The following is a 21,564-nucleotide window of genomic DNA, read 5'->3' as shown; positions in this document are numbered from 1 at the left end:
TTTGCATTATTTGTACTTTGATATATTCGTAATGCCTCCCTGGCTACTATTGTCTCCAGTGGAGTTTGCACCACAGCTAGAATTTTATTGCAACATTTAAACTTCTAATCTATAATACATCTGCTACAACCATAGTTGATTCTATTATTCCTTTCTCTATGGCATCACATATAGAACATTTGCCCTCAGCTGCAGTATTCTGTAACCCCTGGCTCTTCCTTCTCATGACTTCAATAAGGCCCTTGAGACAAAATCTTTTGCATTGACTCTTGACTTAGGAAAAGCTTCCTGGAAACATGTGCAAAGCTAATGCATAGTTTTCTTTCCAATTCCTCCCCTTCTTTTCAGGATAGCAAAGCCTAGCAAAACCACTGAAGGTACTTAAAAGTCTGGTATGCCAAGATCACTTGTTTTGATCCTGCATAATACCTCCTTGTTCCCCACTCTCTTTGCTATATGGGGATGGTAAACTGTTCAGGAACTTGGACTACATGTTGGTACTATCTTTATACAGTACTGGTATCAAAAGAATCAGGTGTTAAGAGTCTGAAGCACTATATGAACATAAATAACAATAAATAATGAAAGTAAGTCTGTATTAACCAATTACGCAGCACACATCATAACAGGAGACTTGACTTTGCCTTTTTTTTTTTCTCCTTCAGATCCTGATGCAGATTGCTGACATAATGTATCAATGTACTTACTGCATACTATACCATCTGAGATGCCTTCGGCAGTCTAATCACAGTCCCTTGTCCTCTTTGCTGATGCAGCCCTGCCTGAGCTTTCTGCTGTTATCATCAGAACCACCAGACCAAAGTTGACTAACTTAAAAACTATCACATAGAATTTTACATTATGGTAAACCCAAACAGATAAAGCCATGACAGCTAGAGGGAAAAAGCAGGTGTTGCCCAAAGCATGCAATGAGGGTGAGTCTATGGAGTTTAAATCAAGACTATGGCTTTTGTACTCTTCACAAGTGCCAGGACTGAGGGTTCACACTGGTGCAATACACAGTGATTGCAAAACTGCAGCTTCAGGCTCCTATAAAATCTAGTATTTACATCTAACTTTCTGGTAAAAGCCAAGTTTTAGTGATAACCAAAAAAGAGGTGCTTGCAACTTTTCAACTGAAGGGTTATCTCAGGTAAAGAATAGTTAGCACTGGCTGATTAGCTGCAGTGAAAACAGCATTTGGTCAGCAGAGAAACCTAGTACTCTACGTAAATGCCTCTGGCATTTCCACTTGGTTCCTTCTTTGCTAAGGTTCAAAAATAACTTTACAAGGCAGAGATGAATTTCTGCAGCTGCCTGGAGGTCATATATATGCCTGGAGGGTGCTATTGGTGTGAAAGAAAACAACACTCCATGTCAGTGTCTCAGCTGAAAATCCCCTGGCAGTTTTGGTTTACTGGACTGGAAATGAAGTGTGGTCTTTAGTGCTGCAACTGCCACAAAAATGTGGCTATACTTGCCTGTAACTGGAAGAAGGGATTTCCCGTATTTCTTGCTCACTTCCCTTGGGAGCCACTGAGGGAGTGAAAAGGTCCACTTTCCATACATACTTTACCTAAAGAAAACTCTCCATTCCATTACCAGGAATGAAAGACCATTGCAATGGTGCAAGTATATATATAGCCTACAAGCCAGCAAACAAGTATTTCTTTATGACTACCATAAATTTTGCAATTGATTGCAGCAAACTTAATCTCATATCTAGTGAATAAATTCAGAAACACTCACCATTATTCCAGTGAGTAAACAGACTCCTTTCCCACAGTACGTATTAGGTACCATGTCACCATATCCAATGGATAAAAAAGTTATTGAAATCAACCACATTGCTCCAAGAAAGTTGCTAGTAACATCCTGTTGATCATGGTACCTGAAAAGCAAATGAAAATGGTTTTGTTATTGTGAAAACTTTAATTAAACTTTAGTGCTGTCAGAAAGAAATCATATTAACTGGTCATATAACCGTTCTTGTTACTACGTTTTTGAGAGCAGCTATAAGGAAATAAATAAAAATCAAATACATCAGCAATAAAGAAACAGATGGCACCACAGCACCAGTAGCAGAGCTACTCAGATGGTTTACAATTCAGTATATTTATTATTATTAAAATGTTGCTGTTATTAAAATAGCAGAAACCTCATAATTTAATAAAATCTCTTCATCAGGGGTACAAGTTCTGCTAATCCTCTGCAGCAGTGTAAGACACCAGTCTACTATAGTTGCTGCAGTCCGAGGCAAATATGAAAATCAAAAACGGATATGTGAGCAAGCAGACAGCAGAGCATATCTCCATCTCCTTGGCTCAAACACAAGTCTATAACCCAAAATCTGATCAGGAACTACCCTGTAAATGATTACTTAGACAACCTAAGATCTTCCCTCTCCTTCTACATGTCCAAGATAAACAGAAAAGTATGGCATTGTATTTTTCATCATCAAAAGATCTTTACCAGCAAAATCTTCATACAGATCTTTGTACAGCAAAACCTTCTTTTTGTATTGACAGCTATTACATCTAATTTCCTGATGTGCCATTTGTTGTCTTAGTTTTAATATTCTAGTGGAATATATCCATTTTCCCCTTCAAAGAAAAGAACTTCAGATAAATAATCTAGTCTTCACATAATTTATATACTTTATCAACAGGGAAGCCATAAGGACACATTTTAGGCTTAAACCTGTTATCAAGACTCATTCTGTGGGGGGAAGAATGTCTTATTAAGTATTAGACCTTATTAGGCCTTATTATTATGCCTAAAGTAGGTGGAATTTTGCTCCCCAGACAGAGTAGCTCTCCAACGGAGACTGTTGTAGCCACTGCAGCCTAAAGGTGGCAATACCTGCAGCTGCTGTGACGCTTTCGATCAGCTGTCTATGCTGTTAGATCCCTAATGATATTATCTTAGCCAGTCCCTAAATCCGTGTTGAAGGAGTGATTTCTTAAGTTAAAAATCTGTAAGTAAAATAGAGACAATCTAAAAGAGGGATGGGGAGGAGGGGTGTCACTGTCTTGATAATCCTATCATTTCTATGCCAGATTTATAGGGAGGTGGATTGGTTTTGCCTTGGTTTTTTTTGCAACCTCATTCATGATTTTTGAATCTCTGTTATTGGTAATTCTGGTGCATGCCTACACCCTTCTGATTTTTGTAAGATTACAGTTGTGCCAGCACACACTTTCAAGCACTCTACTATGTCATTAGGCACCACGATCACTTGGGATTCAAGCCTGAATGAGGCTACCCTGCATCCACATGTCACTCAGCCAGACAGTGAAAGAAAGCTGGAATGTGACACACTTCAGAATTCAACTGCAGTTCTAAACTATCCATTCACTCTGTAACTGAGAGCACTGAACTCTGACTGGAAAATAACATACTATGAACAGCTCAGAAACACAAAAGCTCAGTAAGTAAAGAAAAAGAAACAATTTCTGCAGCAAGTTCCACACAAAACAAAATGCAGCCGCTACAAACCAGATTCCAAAATACAAGCATTTTGTTATTAAACTTCAGCTTGAGAGAGGTTTTTATTTTTTATAGCTATTTGGGTTTTTTTATTTCAAATCACTACAAAAACATTTATTTAAATATTTAAAGCCACTACTCTTAGTCACTTAAAACATGCACTAGAAACACTACAAAACAAACACTAGAAACAGCCATCTGTAGATAAAAGCCAGTATTTCACTGCATTAAAATGGCAGCTATAAACAGGCTGAATTTCTGGATTACATCCAGCTTCACACAGCAGCAGAATGTAGGATTATTTAGAAAAGCTGTTTATTCCCCCAAGGTAGAAATCTCCTTGTCTGAAGTCACGCAAGCATAAGTATGATCTATGACTTCTTCTCTCCTTCTAAGAAATGTGCTAGCAAGCAGGGAGTGTTACAGCTGGAACTTCCTACTCACTGGGCAACACTCATCATGTGAAACACCATCATCCACTGCTCTCTAACCAGCATATGTAAGTCCTGCAACTACTCCAATTAAAACCAAAAATAGCTGAACTATTACATTTGTGCAAAAATAGCATGGCTTGATTCCTTCCCAAGCCAAACTGAGTGGGAGTTTTACCATTCATCTCAGGAAGACATAAATATATTCCTCAGCTGACAATACTGCTGTGGCTTGGGTTGTCAAAGCAGTATTCCAGATTCTTTATCAAACAGCAGTCCTTTTCTATCAGTATCATGATTTTCACTACTACTTTGCTTCAGAAATATGTTCCTATTTGATGACATTTTATTTACTTGGTAAATCATCTTTTTAGCTGCACACAGTTATCACACATCTTGACACGTAAAACACATTCATCTTAAAAAGAGATGACTAAGACAAAATCCAGTGTAACATGAAACTTGATCATATTCACATTAATTCACACTAAGTAGTTTGATTTCAGTTTATCTTACTCCATGGACAGCCTCTGGTAATTGCCATCTTTGTTTTGGCTTGCTTGAACAATTCAAGGAACGAACTAAAAAACCTCTTTTTGTAGGGAACAAAATGCTTTTACCGTAATCATCAAGAAATTCCTAGTCTGCACTTCAGTGGCAATCCAGGCTGATTTTAGTTTTGTCAAACGTTGAAACTTTTAGACTAATAACAGCTGGAAACAGGCTCAGCCCATTAAATCAGAAACTTGCCAAGACTGTTGAGACACTGATAGATCTAACTAGCTATTAGAGCTCTCCCAGACTATCAGGCCATTCTGCTACTATGTGCCTTTTTAGTCTTAGTTAGATGATAGGTACTGGCAGCTTTTCATCTGTTAACACAGATAAAAATAATAGACAGGTGATGATAATAGCCAGGTCTTTTTATTCCTTCTCACTTCCTCCTGTTCAAAAGAAGGAATATGGAAGGAATGGCGGGGCTGACTCCTAATAAAGACAAGAGAAGAAATTTTGGCTGCCTTGACGAGTTAAGGATCAGAAAGGAAGCTTGAAAAGTGTATGCCACTCCTTGTCTTTTTTTTTTTTTTTTTTGACATGCCTGTTGACATCACCCAAATATTTATGAACAGCAGCACAAATGTTTTTGCCACAAAAAAGCACTAGGAAAATGGAACACACTATGGCCAGTGTTTGGATTTCATACACATTCACATCAGCAGCAGTTCAGAACCCAACCAAAAGTAATGGATGCAAGTAATCTGTCTGAACTGCTTCTTCAGGGGTCAAAATATTCATGATTTTTCTATTAAGTATGTTTGTGGACCATTTATGGAAAACTAATAAATCCAACGGAGAAATATACAGTATCTTTACATAAGCAGCTTGTGTTATTCTGTTAGCTAAGATGGATGGAAAAATAATCTAAAAGAAAACAAAAGGACAGAGGAAAGAGAAATCAACACACACACATAAACAGGTGAGATGGCATGTTTTAAGAAATTTTATACTTATATTCTTTAATACAAACTGCAGCTAAATGTAAGTTTGTAGGCATAAAATTATTTAGACTCCTAGCTCCTGTCAGGCATCTCCTTCTCAATGCCTGGGCAATGACTAACCTGCTAACAGAGAAGACTTAAGGATGAACTGCCATTTTTTCAAAGGATACCAAACTTTCATTTGACCTCCACTGGTAAAGGTCTTGTCTTGTTTTCCTGGTGCTGTGAAGAGCTGATGCTCTGCTAAATCAGTACACTTGTCTGCAGTCATGGTAGATGGAAAGATTTTCCATCTTTCCAAGAGAAGCCATTAATCTATGAACATAATCTGAAGATATCCAAGTTGCTGAAACTCCTCGAAAGAGTTATCTGACTTTTTTTTTTTTAACCTGCATTCAAGAATTGTGTAAGAAACTTAAAGAGAATCTGTTGAATCAATCCTGCAAGTATTAGGAAACTGGGAATTGGGAAACCTTTAAATTTGTGATACAGCACTCTACTAAGAGGAACAGCAGCAAAGATAAGAGTTCTTAGTATCGGTTTCAAGCTACATGTAGTCCCCTGAAAAATAGTCTTCAGAAATAGAAGTTTTAGAAATTAGAATTACTCAGAAAAAAGATGGGCTTAATTTTAAGTTCATTATGACATAAATGGCAGAACTAGGTAAATGTTAGCCTTTCTTTTCTCTTGTATGTTGAAAAAGCAGGGATGAAAAAGGAGGGGAAATTATACAGCAAAGATGATGCTGAATCTCAGAGACTACTTTCTGACAAATTGAGTACTCTGAAGGTATTCTTCTTTCATGGAACTAATTTCATTTATCAAATGCAAATTACTATTTAATATCTTGGTTTTCTACAGCAGAAGCTGATGTACTGCCTTCTATAAAAATTAATGAAGTAAAAGCGCATGGCCATAAAACCTGATTTTTTTTTCTAAAGAAACTCTGGATCAGAGCAGAAGCATGTGGTCAGTGCAAAAAAATTCTATTGACTGCTTCAGATTTTGGACTAGGCTCACACTGTCTATCATGAACACTGCTGGAGCCATATGCTTAACTTCAATCAAGCTAAAGTATACTAATTCCTTTAATATATTTTAGTTTCCTTTATGAAAAGGAGAAGCCACATTGAGTTTAGTTTCTATTAAGTCGCAGTACTTGAAACTGGACATACTTCATTGAATATTTATAAAGATAATTTCAAAACCAAACTTTGCATCCTTCTGAGAGTCATCTGAAAGTTGTGCCAGATTTCACTATCAGTTTATCTGTAATGTACTGGGGCCAGTCAGTACATTTAATATTATGAAACATGAAGTACAAAAACATAACTACATATTGCTGTATAGCAAATGAAACAAGGAAAGCACTTGTAACCTAAATATTTTCCACTTCTATATTTATGTATGAAAGTTCAGCATGAGGCTGTCAATACTTAAAAAAGAAAGTGTTCTCGTTTTTAAATTTTTTTCTTTTCATCAACCCAGTCAGAAGGCTAGGAAAATCCTTCAGGACAAATTTTTGTGGTTAATCTAGAAATGTTCATTTACACCATAAATTGCTTGAGAAAGGTTATAAACACAGAGGACAAATTTCTGTGTCTGTGGTGCTGTATGCCTTACTCTGGAGTGAGTACGTACATGATCAACTAAGGGATGAACTTCTGCCACAAGTCTCTCCAAGGTAAACTCAACAGAATACCATAGTTCCATCAGAAATGTAATACAGCTGTACATAGTACTTAACGCCAGTAATAATGGTACAGGCATTATCATCCTCATTTGCACACATCGATCTTTGCAGTGCCAGATTAGAAGACAGAAGTATTGCCCAGCTAAATGCTCCCAAAAAGAAAATGCTTAAGAGACGTTCACCATAGTATGTTAAAAATAACAGATGCAGTTAATGTTTTTCTTTCCTCTGTTTTAGGCATAACTATTGAACATGTTGGAAAATCCTTCAAAGAAACAGAAATTATCTAATGCCTATTGATTGTCCTATTGGTAACTTCTATGCAAATCATACCATAGATGTGTGACACATCTATTTGACTTTCATACTTAACTCTTTGGTCATGATTGAGGCAGGCAAGCACATAATCATGTTTAACTGAGGATGCGCAAGACCGGACCATGTGAATTTGGGACTGCTGGCCTGATACGAAAACTAGATTTAATTCCAACTCTTACTAATTATTCTTTTCTCAGACTGCGAAATGGTTTGTAAAGGCTATCAACATAATTAGTATTAATTTGCAACAAAGAGTATGAGGTGGAAGATGAAATGTTAAATAAACTTGAAATTTAATTTGTAGTGCTCTATTGGCCCTAGAAATGAGCTAACTAATGGGAGAAACATGGGGAAGTGTACAGAAGCAGGTCTAGCTCTAGTGAGAAGAATGCTACCCTTAGGGAGCTATTAATCGTCCTCCTTTCACTTGTTCAGCAGAACTGGCCTTCTGCAAGACTATACATATACAATAGAAACCGAATGCAAATGAACAAACAATAAAAATCACAGGCATTTGTAGGATTTCAAATGTGACTGCAGAGATACAACTTTTCTGGTTATCTTAACTGTTTCAGCTGCCATGCTTCATAAAAAGTAACTGAGATTATAATTTGAAAGCATCAAAAAAGGTAACAAAAAGAGACCTCCCCCCCAACCCTAACCTCTAACCCTAAACCCTAACACTAACCTTAACTCCTAACCCTAACCCTAAACCTAATGCTAATCCTGTGAGTAATGACTACCAGGTTAGAGGTCAAAGACATTGTATCCTGTCAGCAAAAGCCCATGACATTAAAGAATAAACAAGTCCAAGATACTCAGCAGAAGATGTTCAGTTTGGGAGAGGAAAAACAGGAGTAGACAGTGAACTGCAGATGTGTGTTATTCTTGTAGGGTTCAGACTACTTTATTCCTAAGTATTATTTCTGCAGCTACAAAACATTCATTATAAAAACTTATAAACAAGGCATATTTGACACAGACTGAATTATAAGAGTTCAACTACACCTGAGTGCTACCTTTCATAGAACTCAAGAAAAGATGTGACTAAAAGTAAAATTATCTTCCATCTTTAAAAGAAAAAAATCAGGTTTCTCTAGATTGCAACTTTTGAGTTCAAGAAATTTAGTTATGAGACCCCAAAGGCAAAGAGGACAGAGACTTTCATTTATATGGATTAAAAATCCCTTGAAAATACATGAGATCTACAGTCTTGCTTTCCCATGCCACCCAGCTTCAGTCAATTTCTCCTTTAGGTTCAGGAGTTGTGACTGAAGAGGTGTAGAGCTGCAGTAGAGCCACACAGCCTTCTGCAGGAGGTAGTCTGTTTTCTGACTATCTTCCCCCAAAGCATGAGAAAGCAAAATGCAAGCATACAGAATTAACAGCATTTCCTGTATTTTCACATCCCTCCGTTTGCTCCTCAGAATGGGTATAGTGAGGTATCTCTATTGGTACAATAATTTTAAACAACATAAAAGCAGTATAATTTCATAGGAATTATTATAATTTGATAGGAATTAATTATAATTTAATAGGAAAATCCAAAATATTTTGTTTTTCAGTATAAGGACACCACAGCAAACAATAATAGTAAACACAATTCCCTTCATGGAATAGACGCTGAATTTAAGTGACTTTGTTCAAGGTCACAACAGAACTGTAGGATAGATTCTCTATGTCATGCTTTAATAAACGAACATCCTCTATATCATTAAATAATGCTTTTTTTCCCCACTAAAAATTTCCATTTTTTAATACTTTTGTAAATGTATAAATTGTTTGTATACATTTCCCATACTTTTGTTGGTATACTAAAACCTTCACTTCAATGTTCTATACAAGCAAAACTACTGTGGTTACCTGAATAACAGCAAAGCATTAGGGTTGATTATTAACACCATGCTAACATTATTTTAGTCTGATTTTTTATTTCCCTTTGAAGGAAAGTAAAAATGAACTGATCAAATGTGTACTCCCTAGTGCAGATTGCTGCATCTCCAGCAGACACCAGAGGTAATGGCATCTGCTTCTTGGCCAACTATTTGTGCTAGATCTCATTTTCAAAAAAATATTCAAGAGAAATCATAATCCTTGATATCAGAAATACAATCACTGAAGGACAACAGTGTCCTGCTGTGGCATACTGATTGTGTCAGCAGGTCTTCTGCCTCCCAGCACACAGAGAACGAGGAAGGCAACCAATGTGATTTGCTAACAAGAATATTCAACTGTTGGTGCAAATACCGCTCTAAAAGCAGTATTATCAAGAATTATCAAGCACAACTTCTGTTAAATGCTGGTATGCTTGGAAAAGGAAGAAAATGAATGCTGCAGGTATGACAGAAAGCTGACAAACATCTTTGGTATATTAACTAAATGTAACATAAAATTTGCTTTTGAATACCTTGGAAAGAATCTACTGTGAAAGGCTGCAATTTAACACCAAAGTTTAAACAGTCACGACTACAATTTTAGAAACGCATTAGTCAGAAGGTATATGATGATTTTCTGAAAATAGAATGATTAAAAACAAAGTCAAAAGGAAAAGACATTTGAGCATGAATACGTGGTCTGAAACCTCACTGCTTAATTTCAGGCAGTGTTGTACCTCTGTGATTTCAGGTTGTGGGAAGCTTTGCAGGTCACATCTGCTGAATTCTTTAAAGTGTAGAGTAACATAAGAGATCACCTTTAATGCAAGGAATTAGAACACAAAGTATCTTCTTTCTGAAACTCAGTGAAGTGATAAATCATTTTTATTAGAAGACTATTACTTAATGCAAATCATTTTTGCAAGGTCATTTCCCACATATGCTGTTGTTGCCTGCCCAGAAATAATGCAGTTCAGACCCTGGACTGCCACTAATGTCAGAAAGGAAAACATTCTGGATAACTCTCAGGTGAAGCCAATTACACTAAGTGTCTACACAACTGATGAATTTAGTTTAGTCAGGAAAAACTATGCAGTGGATGAAAGAGGCGGGACAAAGATTAACATCATTCCTCTGTAACTACCAAAAGCAAGCTTGAAACAGAACCCACATCAGAGTAAACTCCACATTCTCCTACCACTACCCCACTGCAAACCCAGCAGTTGGTGTACAATGTTTTATAAACCCATGTTTAAGTTTCCCCCTCAGATGTACAACAGAATCAGAGAATCAGAGAATGATTTGACCTCAAAGATCATCTAGTTCCAGCCCCCTCCCATGGTAAGGGATGCCTCACACCAGACCATGTCACCCAAGGCTCTGTCCAACCTGGCCTTGAACACCGACAGGGACGGAGTATTTACCGCTGCTACTCTGAGCAACCTGATCCAGTGCCTGATCACCCTCACAGTAAAGAACTTCTTCCTTATATCCAATCTAAACTTCCCCTGTTTAAGTCTGAACCCCGCTCCCCCTTGTCCTCTTGCTACAGTCCCTGATAAAAACTCCCTCTACAGCATCCTTGTAGGCCCCCTTCAGATACTGGAAGGCTGCTATAGGGCCTCCAGCTTGCAGGGCCTTCTCTTCTCCAGGCTGAACAGCCCCAACTTCCTCAGCCTGTCTTCATACGGGAGGTGCTCCAGTCCCCTGATCATCCTCGTGGCCCTCCTCTGGACTTGCTCCAACAGCTCCATGTCCCTGTTATGTTGAGGACAACAGAACTCCATACAGTATTCCAGTGGGGTCTCACGAGAGCAGAGTAGAGGTGCAGGACCATCTCCTTCGACCTGCTGGTCACACTCTTTTTGATTACAACCAAGGATACAGTTGGTTTCTGGGCCGCGAGCACACACTGCAGCTGGCTCATGTTCATTTTCTCATCAACCATCATCCCCAAGTCCTTCTCTGCAGGGCTGCTCTGAATCCCTTCTCTGTCCAACCTGTAGCTGTGCCTGGGATTGCCCCAACTCAGGTGTAGGACCTTGCCTTCGCTTTGGTGAACTTTATGAGGCTGGCATTGGACACCTCTCAAATATGTCAAGGTCCCTCTGGATGGCATCACTTTCCTCCAGCATTATCAACTGAACCGCACAGCTTGGTGTCATCGGTAAACTTGCTGAAGGTGGAAAAATTTCACTGTCCATGTCACAGAATCACAGAATCACAGAATCCCAAGGGTTGGAAGGGACCTCAAAAGATCATCTAGTCCAACCCCCCTGCAAGAGCAGGGTAACCTACAGTACATCACACAGGAACTTGTCCAGGCGGGCCTTGAATATCTCCAGTGTAGGAGACTCCACAACCCCCCTGGGCAACCTGTTCCAGTGCTCTGTCACTCTTACAGTAAAGAAGTTCTTCCTGATGTTAACGTGGAACTTCCTATGCTCCAGTTTACACCCATTGCCCCTTGTCCTATCACTGGATATCACTGAAAAAAGCCTAGCTCCATCATCCTGACACCTACCCTTTACATATTTGTAAACATTGATGAGGTCACCCCTCAGTCTCCTCTTCTCCAAGCTAAAGAGACCCAGCTCCCTCAGCCTCTCCTCATAAGGGAGATGTTCCACTCCCTTAATCATCTTTGTGGCTCTGCGCTGGACTCCTTCAAGCAATTCCCTGTCCTTCTTGAATTGAGGGGCCCAGAACTGGACACAATATTCCAGATGCGGCCTCACCAAGGCTGAGTACAAAGATGTTGAATAGGATCGGATCTAGCACTGACGAGAGGGACACCACTCGTCACCCATCTCCAGTTGGACACTGAGCCATTGACCATAACTCTCTGAGTGCAGCCGGCCATCCAGCCAGTTCCTTATTCCATTCTTTTGATGGATGTGTGGTCTATCCATCAAATTTATGTCTCCAGTTTAGCAACAAGGATTGCATGCCGGAGCACAACAAACTGCCAAACACAGCCAAATGTTGAATTCAAAATAAAGCCACTGACTTGTCTGACATGACTGATTATTAACCAAAATGCCTTCCATGCCTTCTCATACCATCCTTCCATACCATCCCTCTCAGTCCAGAGCTGGACTGAGGGAAAAGCTCCTCCCCTTTAGATTTCATTTCCTATATCCATACTATACTATGGATAGAGAAATGGCACCAGTAGAAAACAAGGCAAAACAGATTCAACCAATATCCTCCTGTCCCTTCAATCAGCATCAAGCTGTAATGGAACTAAAATATTTTTTTCTTCCTTTTACATAAAACACTTTTAACATTTACACAGCTGCTAAGCGAACAATGCCTTTTGACTCCTGGTTATTTTGTTTCATTTCAAAAGCATTCAGACAGCATGAGTCAGCTGGCATACAGCAAATTAAGGGCACAAAACCGTTACTGGCTCATAGTCCTTTTTGCAAACAAAGACAAGGTACTTCTGCTAGTTTTTTTTTTTATATTATCTTTCACATTTGTGAAAAGACCACAGACTTTACAGATAATAATTAGGCACTGGTTTAAGTCTTATAAAAAAAAATTACACTTCCATATCACTGAACTGTTAACTCTGAGATAATTTAGCACCAGTTACTCAAGCAGTACCCGTTCCTGAACATAGACTTTCATGGCTCAGCTAATTTAGCTTATGATAGCATGTGAATCACCTGGTCGCGGCTTCAACCTGTATGGGTTTTGACAGCTGAGCCCCATTTTTTAAAAGATTTTTAGTCACATCTCTACTTAACTGTTTGCTCAGCTGACCAGAAGCATATTACTTTGAAACTGTGTCCTTTATATCTTTGTTGGTCTGCTATTGATAATATGAAAGAAACAGCCAACCAAAGATACAAGGACAAAATAAAATGGAAGATCAGCCACACTGCTTAAGCATCAAGGTGCAAATGTTTAATTTTCTGCAAATGAAGAGCATGCTCCAAAATGGGTATGCATAAGCTAGCAGTGCCTTGGGTCATAATTACTAAATTTTACTGTAACTAGAAGGAACTACACCCTATCATGGAAAGGTGTGAAGTCCTAATGGGAAAAAAAAAACCACCTCCCCCCCCCCAAAAAAAAAAAAAAAAAAAAAAACAAAAAAAACAAACCACAAAAAAAAAAAAAAAAAAACAGAAGGCTAGTCAGGCTGGTTGGTCTGCCTGGGGCCAGGGAGGATCACCTATCTGTCAGTGCCAGCAGTGCAGCAGGAGGTGGCAATGCAGCAGAACAAAAGACTGTCCCTGGTTGGTGTGGACACCAGACCTTCACCACCTTCTGTCTAACCAGGCTGATGAGTGTCCTAACATTAAATCTAGTACACCACTAAACTCCAGCTAGATTTCAGGTCTGTTAGTAAGTAATAACTGACTTGCACACTTTCAAGTTCTGCAAACCCTGCTTGCAAAGTCTCTTTGCATCTGCTGAAGATGCCCAATAACCTACCCCAAAAGAGGGGTCACAGAATTACAGGCAAGGAAATAAAACTGTAGTAAGTGAAAACCCCTGGATTGCAGAGATACTAGGTCTTTGTTTCTTAATCATTTTACACAAAATCCTGATCTTTGAAAGAACATGTTCATTTGTTAAGCCCACGCAACTCTCAACTCCTATGTTTTTAAAACCTTTCTGCTTTGTACTCCGAAGTTGCCTGCAAGTCAAAATATTTTTAATGTAGCCTGTCCAATAGACACAACAAATACTATGTAACTATGTGTATCTACTCAAGTTTATGATTATTAAGAACACTCTTTAAAATGATCACAGCCTGCTTTATTATAACAAAATAAACAATGTTTAACATTATTGCACTCCTAAGACTGGGAACACGATCCTGCAATCCTGGCATACCCACAGTATGAATTCTATTTATAGTAAGTGAATAATTTATTTACACTTCTAGGGGATCATGATTATGACAGAAGAATACATTAACATTAATATGAATAAAAATCTGTCCTGTAGTTACATCTTTAATCATTCTGTCATTTGTTGTTTATGCATTACAATATGTTTTGTTGTTTCAAAGACAGTGTACACTGGTTTTTACTGCTATTTTCACCCTGGAAGTAGTCTTCTACAAGTCAAAGTTATTTGTGAATATTTAATGAATTAATAGAATAAATCAGTCTTTTGAAAACAAGACAAAACCCCTAAAACAAATAGCTGTTTTATTCATAATTATTGCTAGACATCCTTCTCCCTGTTTCTCATACAAATGCAAACTGACATAGATAGATATTCCAAGGTGATGAAATCATCAATTTTCATGCACGTTGATGACAGTAACAAGGGTTGCAGATTTTTTTCTGCCATGCGTCCCTACTTCCTAGCGTTGCAAAACCTGTTTTCAGACCTGCATGTAATTCCTTACAACTGATACTTATGTTTTTACCAGAGGCTTATCTCAACAACTTGGCATGATTTGTGTGACTACAGAGTCAGGATGCAATCATTCAAGCTCTGTCACCAAAGATTTTGAAGTCAATGCAATTCCAGTGGCTTTTACAGATTTTGCATCAGGTTCCATAACAAACGGTAAGCCCCATGGCAAGGACACCATCTCTTACTGTTTCTGCTCTTAGCCAGTTGAGGCAGCTGCTACTCTGGGAGATTTGGAGTAATTTTTACTCTCATTGCACCTTTGTAATGACGGGTCTCTTTTGCTGCCAAGCTTAGCAAGCAAGTATAGCAGAGAGACCTTAATTTAGTGCCAGGTCATTCCAACTCAACCTGATGTATGTTCACAGCATGGTGCTGTGCACACTGTCTGCACACACCTAATATGAGTATAATTAACTGACCCTACTATCTAGTGGGTTTTAAGGTCCCATTTCAGACTGGCATGCACACAGCTTCCCCTTCGCAAGAGAGACTACAGAGCCTCTTGCCCAGCCTTCTCCAATTTGGGCAGCAAACTCTCTGCAGGAAAAACAAACCAGCTAGCAGGGTGTTACTCCTGCCTGGGCAGTGTTCTCAGCACAAGCTGCCAGCATGATTGGTATTGATCAAAACTGAACAGTTTGTCTTAAACCACTGTATCAAAACTAAAGGCATTTGTCTTCATCTAACATCAGCAGTTTTCACAAGTGATAGCTCCCTCCTCACTAGAATATTACATTTATTGTTACTGCAATGTCGTATGTGTGTTATTCTTGGATACCACTTTGCTAAGCACTGTGCAAATACAGAATAAAAAACAGCCCCTGACCCAGAGTCTTGCAATTTAAATAATCTCAGATACTTGTCCAATTCACACTGCACTGATAGGTTCAGTTTTCTACAACATTCAATGAACCACACTTGTGGAAAATCGTGGGAATTTTACCAATGGGTTTCATTTAACACAGAACAAGGCTTTAAGAAGAAATATTGCCAATCAATCTATTTTAGAGAGAAAAAAAAAAAAAAAAAGAAGGTAGATTCATGTTCTACTTTCTAATTCAGGAATGTTCTTGATTGATCAGCCTACGAGTTCTGAACTAGTATAACATCACTGGTTTTGGAAGTATGAGTGTAGGTGATAACACACACCAACACTTGCACAGTATAAAGATTAAGAAAGTCACATATCATGGCCCTAATTCCAAATTCCCTGTTAGCAAGCACTATGTGTCTGAGAACACAGAGAACTCGGGAACGCATACATGCCCCACCGCTAACAAGAGAGGAAAAAGGAGAATAAGGGTTTCATAAAAAAAAATCATAATGCATTCCTTCTGTTTCCCAAATAAAAATGTCTAAAGCATATTACAAATGTTAGAGTGTAATGTATTTTTATTAAACTATTTAAAATATATCAGTGTGCTGGTTTTGGCTGGGCTACAAGCTATTTTTCTTTGTATCGGCTAGTATGGGGCTGTGTTCTGGATTTGTGCTGAAAACAGTATTCATAACATAGGGATGTTTTTGTTGTTGCTGAGCAGTGCTCCTCACCTCACCACACCAGCGAGCCGGCTGGGGGCGCACGAGGAATTGGGTGACACAGCCAGGACAGGTGACCCCAACTGACCCAAGGGATATCCCACACCATATGGTGTCATCAGCAGCATGTTAAGCTGGTTTAAAAAGCACAGGGAGATGTTCAGAGTGATGCTTTTTGCCTTCCAAAGTAACCGCTACACATGATGGAGCCCTGCTTTCCTGGAGATGGTTGAACATCTGCCTGTCCATGGGAAGTGGTGAATGGATTCTTTGGTTGTCTTTGCTTGTGTGTGTGCAGCTTTTTCTTTACCTATTAAAATGTCTTTACCTCAAACCCTGAGTTTTCTCACTTCTACCCTTCTGATTCTCTTCCCCCACCCTACCAGGGGAAAGCGAGCAAGAAGCTGTGTGGGGCTGAGCTGGCAGCTGGGGTTAAACCACAACAATTGGTACAAAGAAAAGTGAAAAAGGTGTCTGGGTTTCAGTCCAGAAATATCATTGAAACTTTACAGAAATACTAGCATCAGGGTATGAGAATTTCTGTGTTTTGGGCCAAAATGGGGAGCAGCCTCGTCACTTGCATGAATTTAGAAAGCCGAATGTCCTTCCCTCTACCATTTTGTCACTTTACTTTTACCTAACCATCTTTTTTAATCTATAAAACCTCTTAAAAATGAATTCTAAGGTTGAGTTCCTTGGAACAGAAGGCAAGTGAACAGTCGCAGCTTTTGGTCTGAGTCATCAGGGAGCCCTATGTACAGCAGTAGACCATATCACAGCCTGACACCAGGGTGTCACATCAAGGTAAGTCTCCCTAAACTCTGCCACGCACATCACTCCAGTTTGAGAGTGCCTGTTTCTTGTAGCACTGATTTCTTACAGTCAGCAATACAGAATGAGGCATGCAGGCAGAGCTGTGCCCTTTTCTATTCCCACTAAGAGAAGGAAGCTGCCATTTCTAAACTCAATACCAATATGGTATCTTAATAATATTCCACAAGGGATAGGAATGGCACCTTTCCACTCACTAGGCACTGGACTGCAGCATGGCAGAAAATTAGGGCTCTCTGTAATTGCCGGTAAACTTTGTGGCAGGTTTAAATTTCATGTTTCCATAGGGATTATCAGTTTGTGTACATACCCAAGCTGTACTGAAGGAAACACTCTTGGGGATCTTTTGAATAAGTAGTTTTACTGTAAGGCTTTTTCAACTGTGCATAAACAAAACAATACCAAATTACCCAGTAAAAACTAAAGTAAGTTGCAAATATGTAAGCTACAGGAACTACCAACAGTAAAGATTTGTCTGGCAAGCTGGGCAACCCATGTATGTGGTAACTGTATTGGGACATTGCACAGTTACATCACTAAGCAGAAGTTGTAAGAGCGCAGTTACATCATTAAGCAGAAGTTGTAAGCATACACTGGCCACTACTGTGATATCTCTACAATACTTAAAACGAATTTTCTACAAATCAGGTACAACCAATTTGCTACAAATCATGTACCATCTAAAGAATAACTGTAGCGAAAGCTATAGCTGAATTTGAACCTCTTAAGGCAAAAAACTACCTAAGGAAAAAACAAAAACAAACCCAACACCTACATGCATTGCGACAGCAAGGGTAAGTAGCACAGAAAAGGAAAATAAAGAACATGTAAAGTATTAAAAAAGAACCTTCTAATTTTTCCCTCCATATAACCACTTCTTTAAACTGTGCAATTCCCCTCACACTATCGCCTATAATTGACCTTTGAAGACTTGAAGTTTTAGGACTGAATTATAAATTCTCAATAAAACAAATTCTTTAATGCATAAGGTCAGAGTTCAGTCAGCATATCATCCATTCATTAGAACTGAGGCGACAACCATAACCCAAACTCCTCACTGTGGCCGGATACCCAGATCAAGAAGCAAAAGAAAACCAATAGTATAGCCTAATCCCCATCTCAAGTTGCATTTTTCAAGTGTGTTAAGCTACTGGAGCAAGAAATTTTATTTTGAAGTGATAAGAAACTGATTTCTGCTTCCATATGATCATATTTTCTAAAGACTGTTTTTAAGAAATTATGGCAAATAGTTTTGATTACTCTAGCAGCAAAATATTCTGAATAGTTTAAGGTGTTGGTTAAAATGGGGAGGAAAAAAATGAACTACTGCATTTAAAAATGCAAAGACCGTAGGATATGTCCTTGCATCCAGTAATGAAATAATAATAAAAAAATCCGTAAATTGCTCTCTGATCTGAAAGAATTTGGAGTGTGTACAACTATTTTTGCTGAACAGAAGATTGTTCCCTGAATTAAGTTTTACAGATTCAAGATTAATAGGAAAAAAATTAAAAAAAAAAAAAAAGGCATTTTGTCTCTGAATGCAGATAAGTCCTCCTTTGTAGGTATTCTTATTCTCTTCAGAGTTTCGAATTTAGAGAAAGAGTCCTCACTTTGCTCACCATTCTTACGAGACATTGGAACTACACATGAGCTTTTCCACTCCACTGTGTTCTCATACAACTGTTGTATGAGTAAATCCTCTGTAAATAAAAGGGAATTTAACCTAAACAAAACTTTTCCTGCTCTAGTTAGATGACCCTGAAAAAGAAGATATTTTTTAAGTAAGCTAGGAGTTTTTTCTGCTTGTTTTCAACTTTTTGTCTTTTGCACTCCCTTCCCCCAAAGTTGGGTCTACTATTTTTGGACTAGAAACCAGTCTATCTTGGGTTGATAAATTTTTGTGAGGGGATAACTATATCCATTATTGCACCAGTTATTATTAATTTCTACATCTATAAGACTAATTCTATAAATCCAAACAAACTGAAGAATACGTTCTTACTTGTATTCCCAAAAATTCTTTTGCTGAAAATACACAATTTTGTTCCAAAGAGAAGGAAAATATGAATTTAGAAGAACAGAAATCAAGCTCTAAACACATTAGAATAGGTGCCTCTGCTTCCTCTATTAAATGTACATAAACTGTTTTCAAGCAGCTGAAAAACCCATCATTTAACTATTAGTGTTTCCAGATACACTTAGGAAACCAATTTCTTATTTGGATCAATTGTTTTTTTTTTTTATTTGGTTTATGTATATCAGACATTCTCTGATGTACTTCTGTGACAGACTGCCTTACTGTCTTCACTGTTTGATGAAACAATAGATCTGTTGTCTGTCAGTAGCATTTGCAATGAAAATACAACCAGTTACATCAGTTTTCAGTTATGAGTTGCTTTGAGAGATAAGTATTATAAAAGAATAGCCTAACATTTACTGTTAATCTATACTCAGTCTGCAAAACCAGGAATTAAGGCTAGAAGGCAGAGAAGCATTCATTCATAGCAGAGCTTCAAGTCAAGATGATGACAAGTCACCTTTGATCACTCCTGTATTGAATATTTAACAGTTAATGTCTGCCACCACTGGAGAAACATGACTGCCAGTAGTACATTTTAGATCCACTGAGCCAAGAGAACATAAAAAACTGTGATAAACAGCCAGCATAAACAATATTTGATCTGTTGACAGTAATTAGACATACTGGCTAGGAAAAAAAAACAACAAAACCCAACATTGCTTCAGCATTTGGGGGCTAAAAATGGATTTAAACTAAATACTTGGTTTGGTTAGTTGTTTTTGGTGGTTTTGGGGTTTTTGTTTGTTTTGGTTTGGTTTTTTGTTTTGCCTTGGTTTTGTTTGTTTTTTTAACTAACAGTAAAAATATGCACACTGGTACTACAGAAACTGCTAAAGGCAATTTCCAATGTAGTGAAGTTGGCCTTGGGATTATACATACGGTGTACAGTCTAAGATAAGGTCCTCAAGCCAAGCAAAGAACTTAAACACATACTACAAGGAAATCAGATTAGCTAAGAAACTTTTTTTTCTCCTGTATGAATTACAACTGAATTACAAGCAGATGCATCCACCTTCTTGTACCAAATAAATACTTAACATTTGCCTATCAGTTTTCATGTGTGACCTGCTTACTGAAAGTTTTGTGAGGGAATAATATTTCCAAGAATTAAGACAGATATTTACTTATTCGTAGAAAACAAGAATGAGCAGAGAGCAGAAAAGGATTTCACCTTCACACACAGATGTGTTTGTGTGTATGTATTTTGTTTCTTTGGTTGGTTGGTTTTGTTAAAGCAAGGAAAGAATACATATCACAAGCTGATGGGCAGAAGAAAGGACACCTAAACAAACTGCTCAATCAAAACTGACTTCATTGCCAGAAGTTAGAGAGTGGTACAAACAGAACCAAAAATGGCACTAAAAATGTGCTGAGGAAGCAGAAAACCCATTTCTGTTCCCAGTTCTGCTGCTGTAAACCCACAGTAACTCCTAGCACATGACATGAGCTGTTCTGGATGTACATGGGCACATGCAGCTCATGTTTCCCTGACACATGGGCACGTTAAAACCATGTGTTCATTCAGAAGGCAAGGTACTTTCTTCCTTTGCACAGAAAAAAATAAAAGATGAGCAAGAGAGACTACCTTCTACATAACCTAGAAAAGCAGCATGCTTCTCCCAGCAGAGACAGGTCTTCTCCAGAACAGCAGAGCAAATTTATCACTTTTCAATGACACAATGCTCTACTTTTTTCTTTTTTATAAACCAAATACTTCTATTTTAACAGCTATAAACAACTGACGACCTTGCACAGAGCTATCTCAGTAACAGGATCAGTATGGGCAACTGCAAAAAGTAATCTGCTTACAGGGTTCATAATTCATACATGAAAGTAACATATTCATGTGCTCTATAGTGTGCTTTGAAAATGTTATAAACACAAACACCTATGGAGTTAGATCCAATAAAAACTTTGCTTTTCATTATGAAGCCCACATATGACAGACAGCAATACACTGATACCGGCAATGAAAAGGCAGGTATTAAAAACTATGTAAATTAATCTTCCCTTCAAAACAAACATAGAAACCTGAGCAGTAAAACAGGAACAGTTTCTGGAGTTTTATGCACAGCAACTCATACTTCCCCACCTTTTACTCCCAAACTCCCTCAGCCAGATTACTCTGAAGCCCTTCCAACAGGTTTATACTCATCTGGCTGTTCACCATCATTATCTGAACTACATTCTGCTCTCATCATGGATGACCTTAAACTGCAGGCCTGGAAAATACCTTACTCACCAACCCACTTGCTATAATTAGCATTCTGAGAGCTAACAGTACAGCCATTAAAGCACTGAGAAAGACACGTCCTGCCTCAGCCCAATGCCTATCAAGTGATCAGTCAGATGACCATTAAAACAGTGAAGTCTTTGTTCAAATGGTCAACTTGCCTGCCTCAACCCATAAGCTGTCTCT

At 38.3% G+C, this 21,564-nt stretch overlaps 1 protein-coding gene across 1 annotated transcript in view; it reads right to left on the bottom strand.

Moving 5' to 3' along the window:
- KCNN2 (potassium calcium-activated channel subfamily N member 2) overlaps positions 1-21,564 on the bottom strand; it is a 58,890-nt gene that overhangs the window by 13,403 nt on the left and 23,923 nt on the right. The window contains exon 5 of the mRNA XM_065663147.1: positions 1,750-1,891. Within this exon, the coding sequence (XP_065519219.1) occupies positions 1,750-1,891 (142 nt within the window). The remainder of the gene's footprint in view (positions 1-1,749; positions 1,892-21,564) is intronic.

Source organism: Lathamus discolor, chromosome Z (genome assembly GCF_037157495.1).
Source record: "Lathamus discolor isolate bLatDis1 chromosome Z, bLatDis1.hap1, whole genome shotgun sequence".
NCBI lineage: Eukaryota > Metazoa > Chordata > Aves > Psittaciformes > Psittacidae > Lathamus > Lathamus discolor.
The sequence above is the reverse complement of the archived record's forward strand: the minus strand, read 5'-3'. Positions and strand labels throughout refer to the sequence as shown.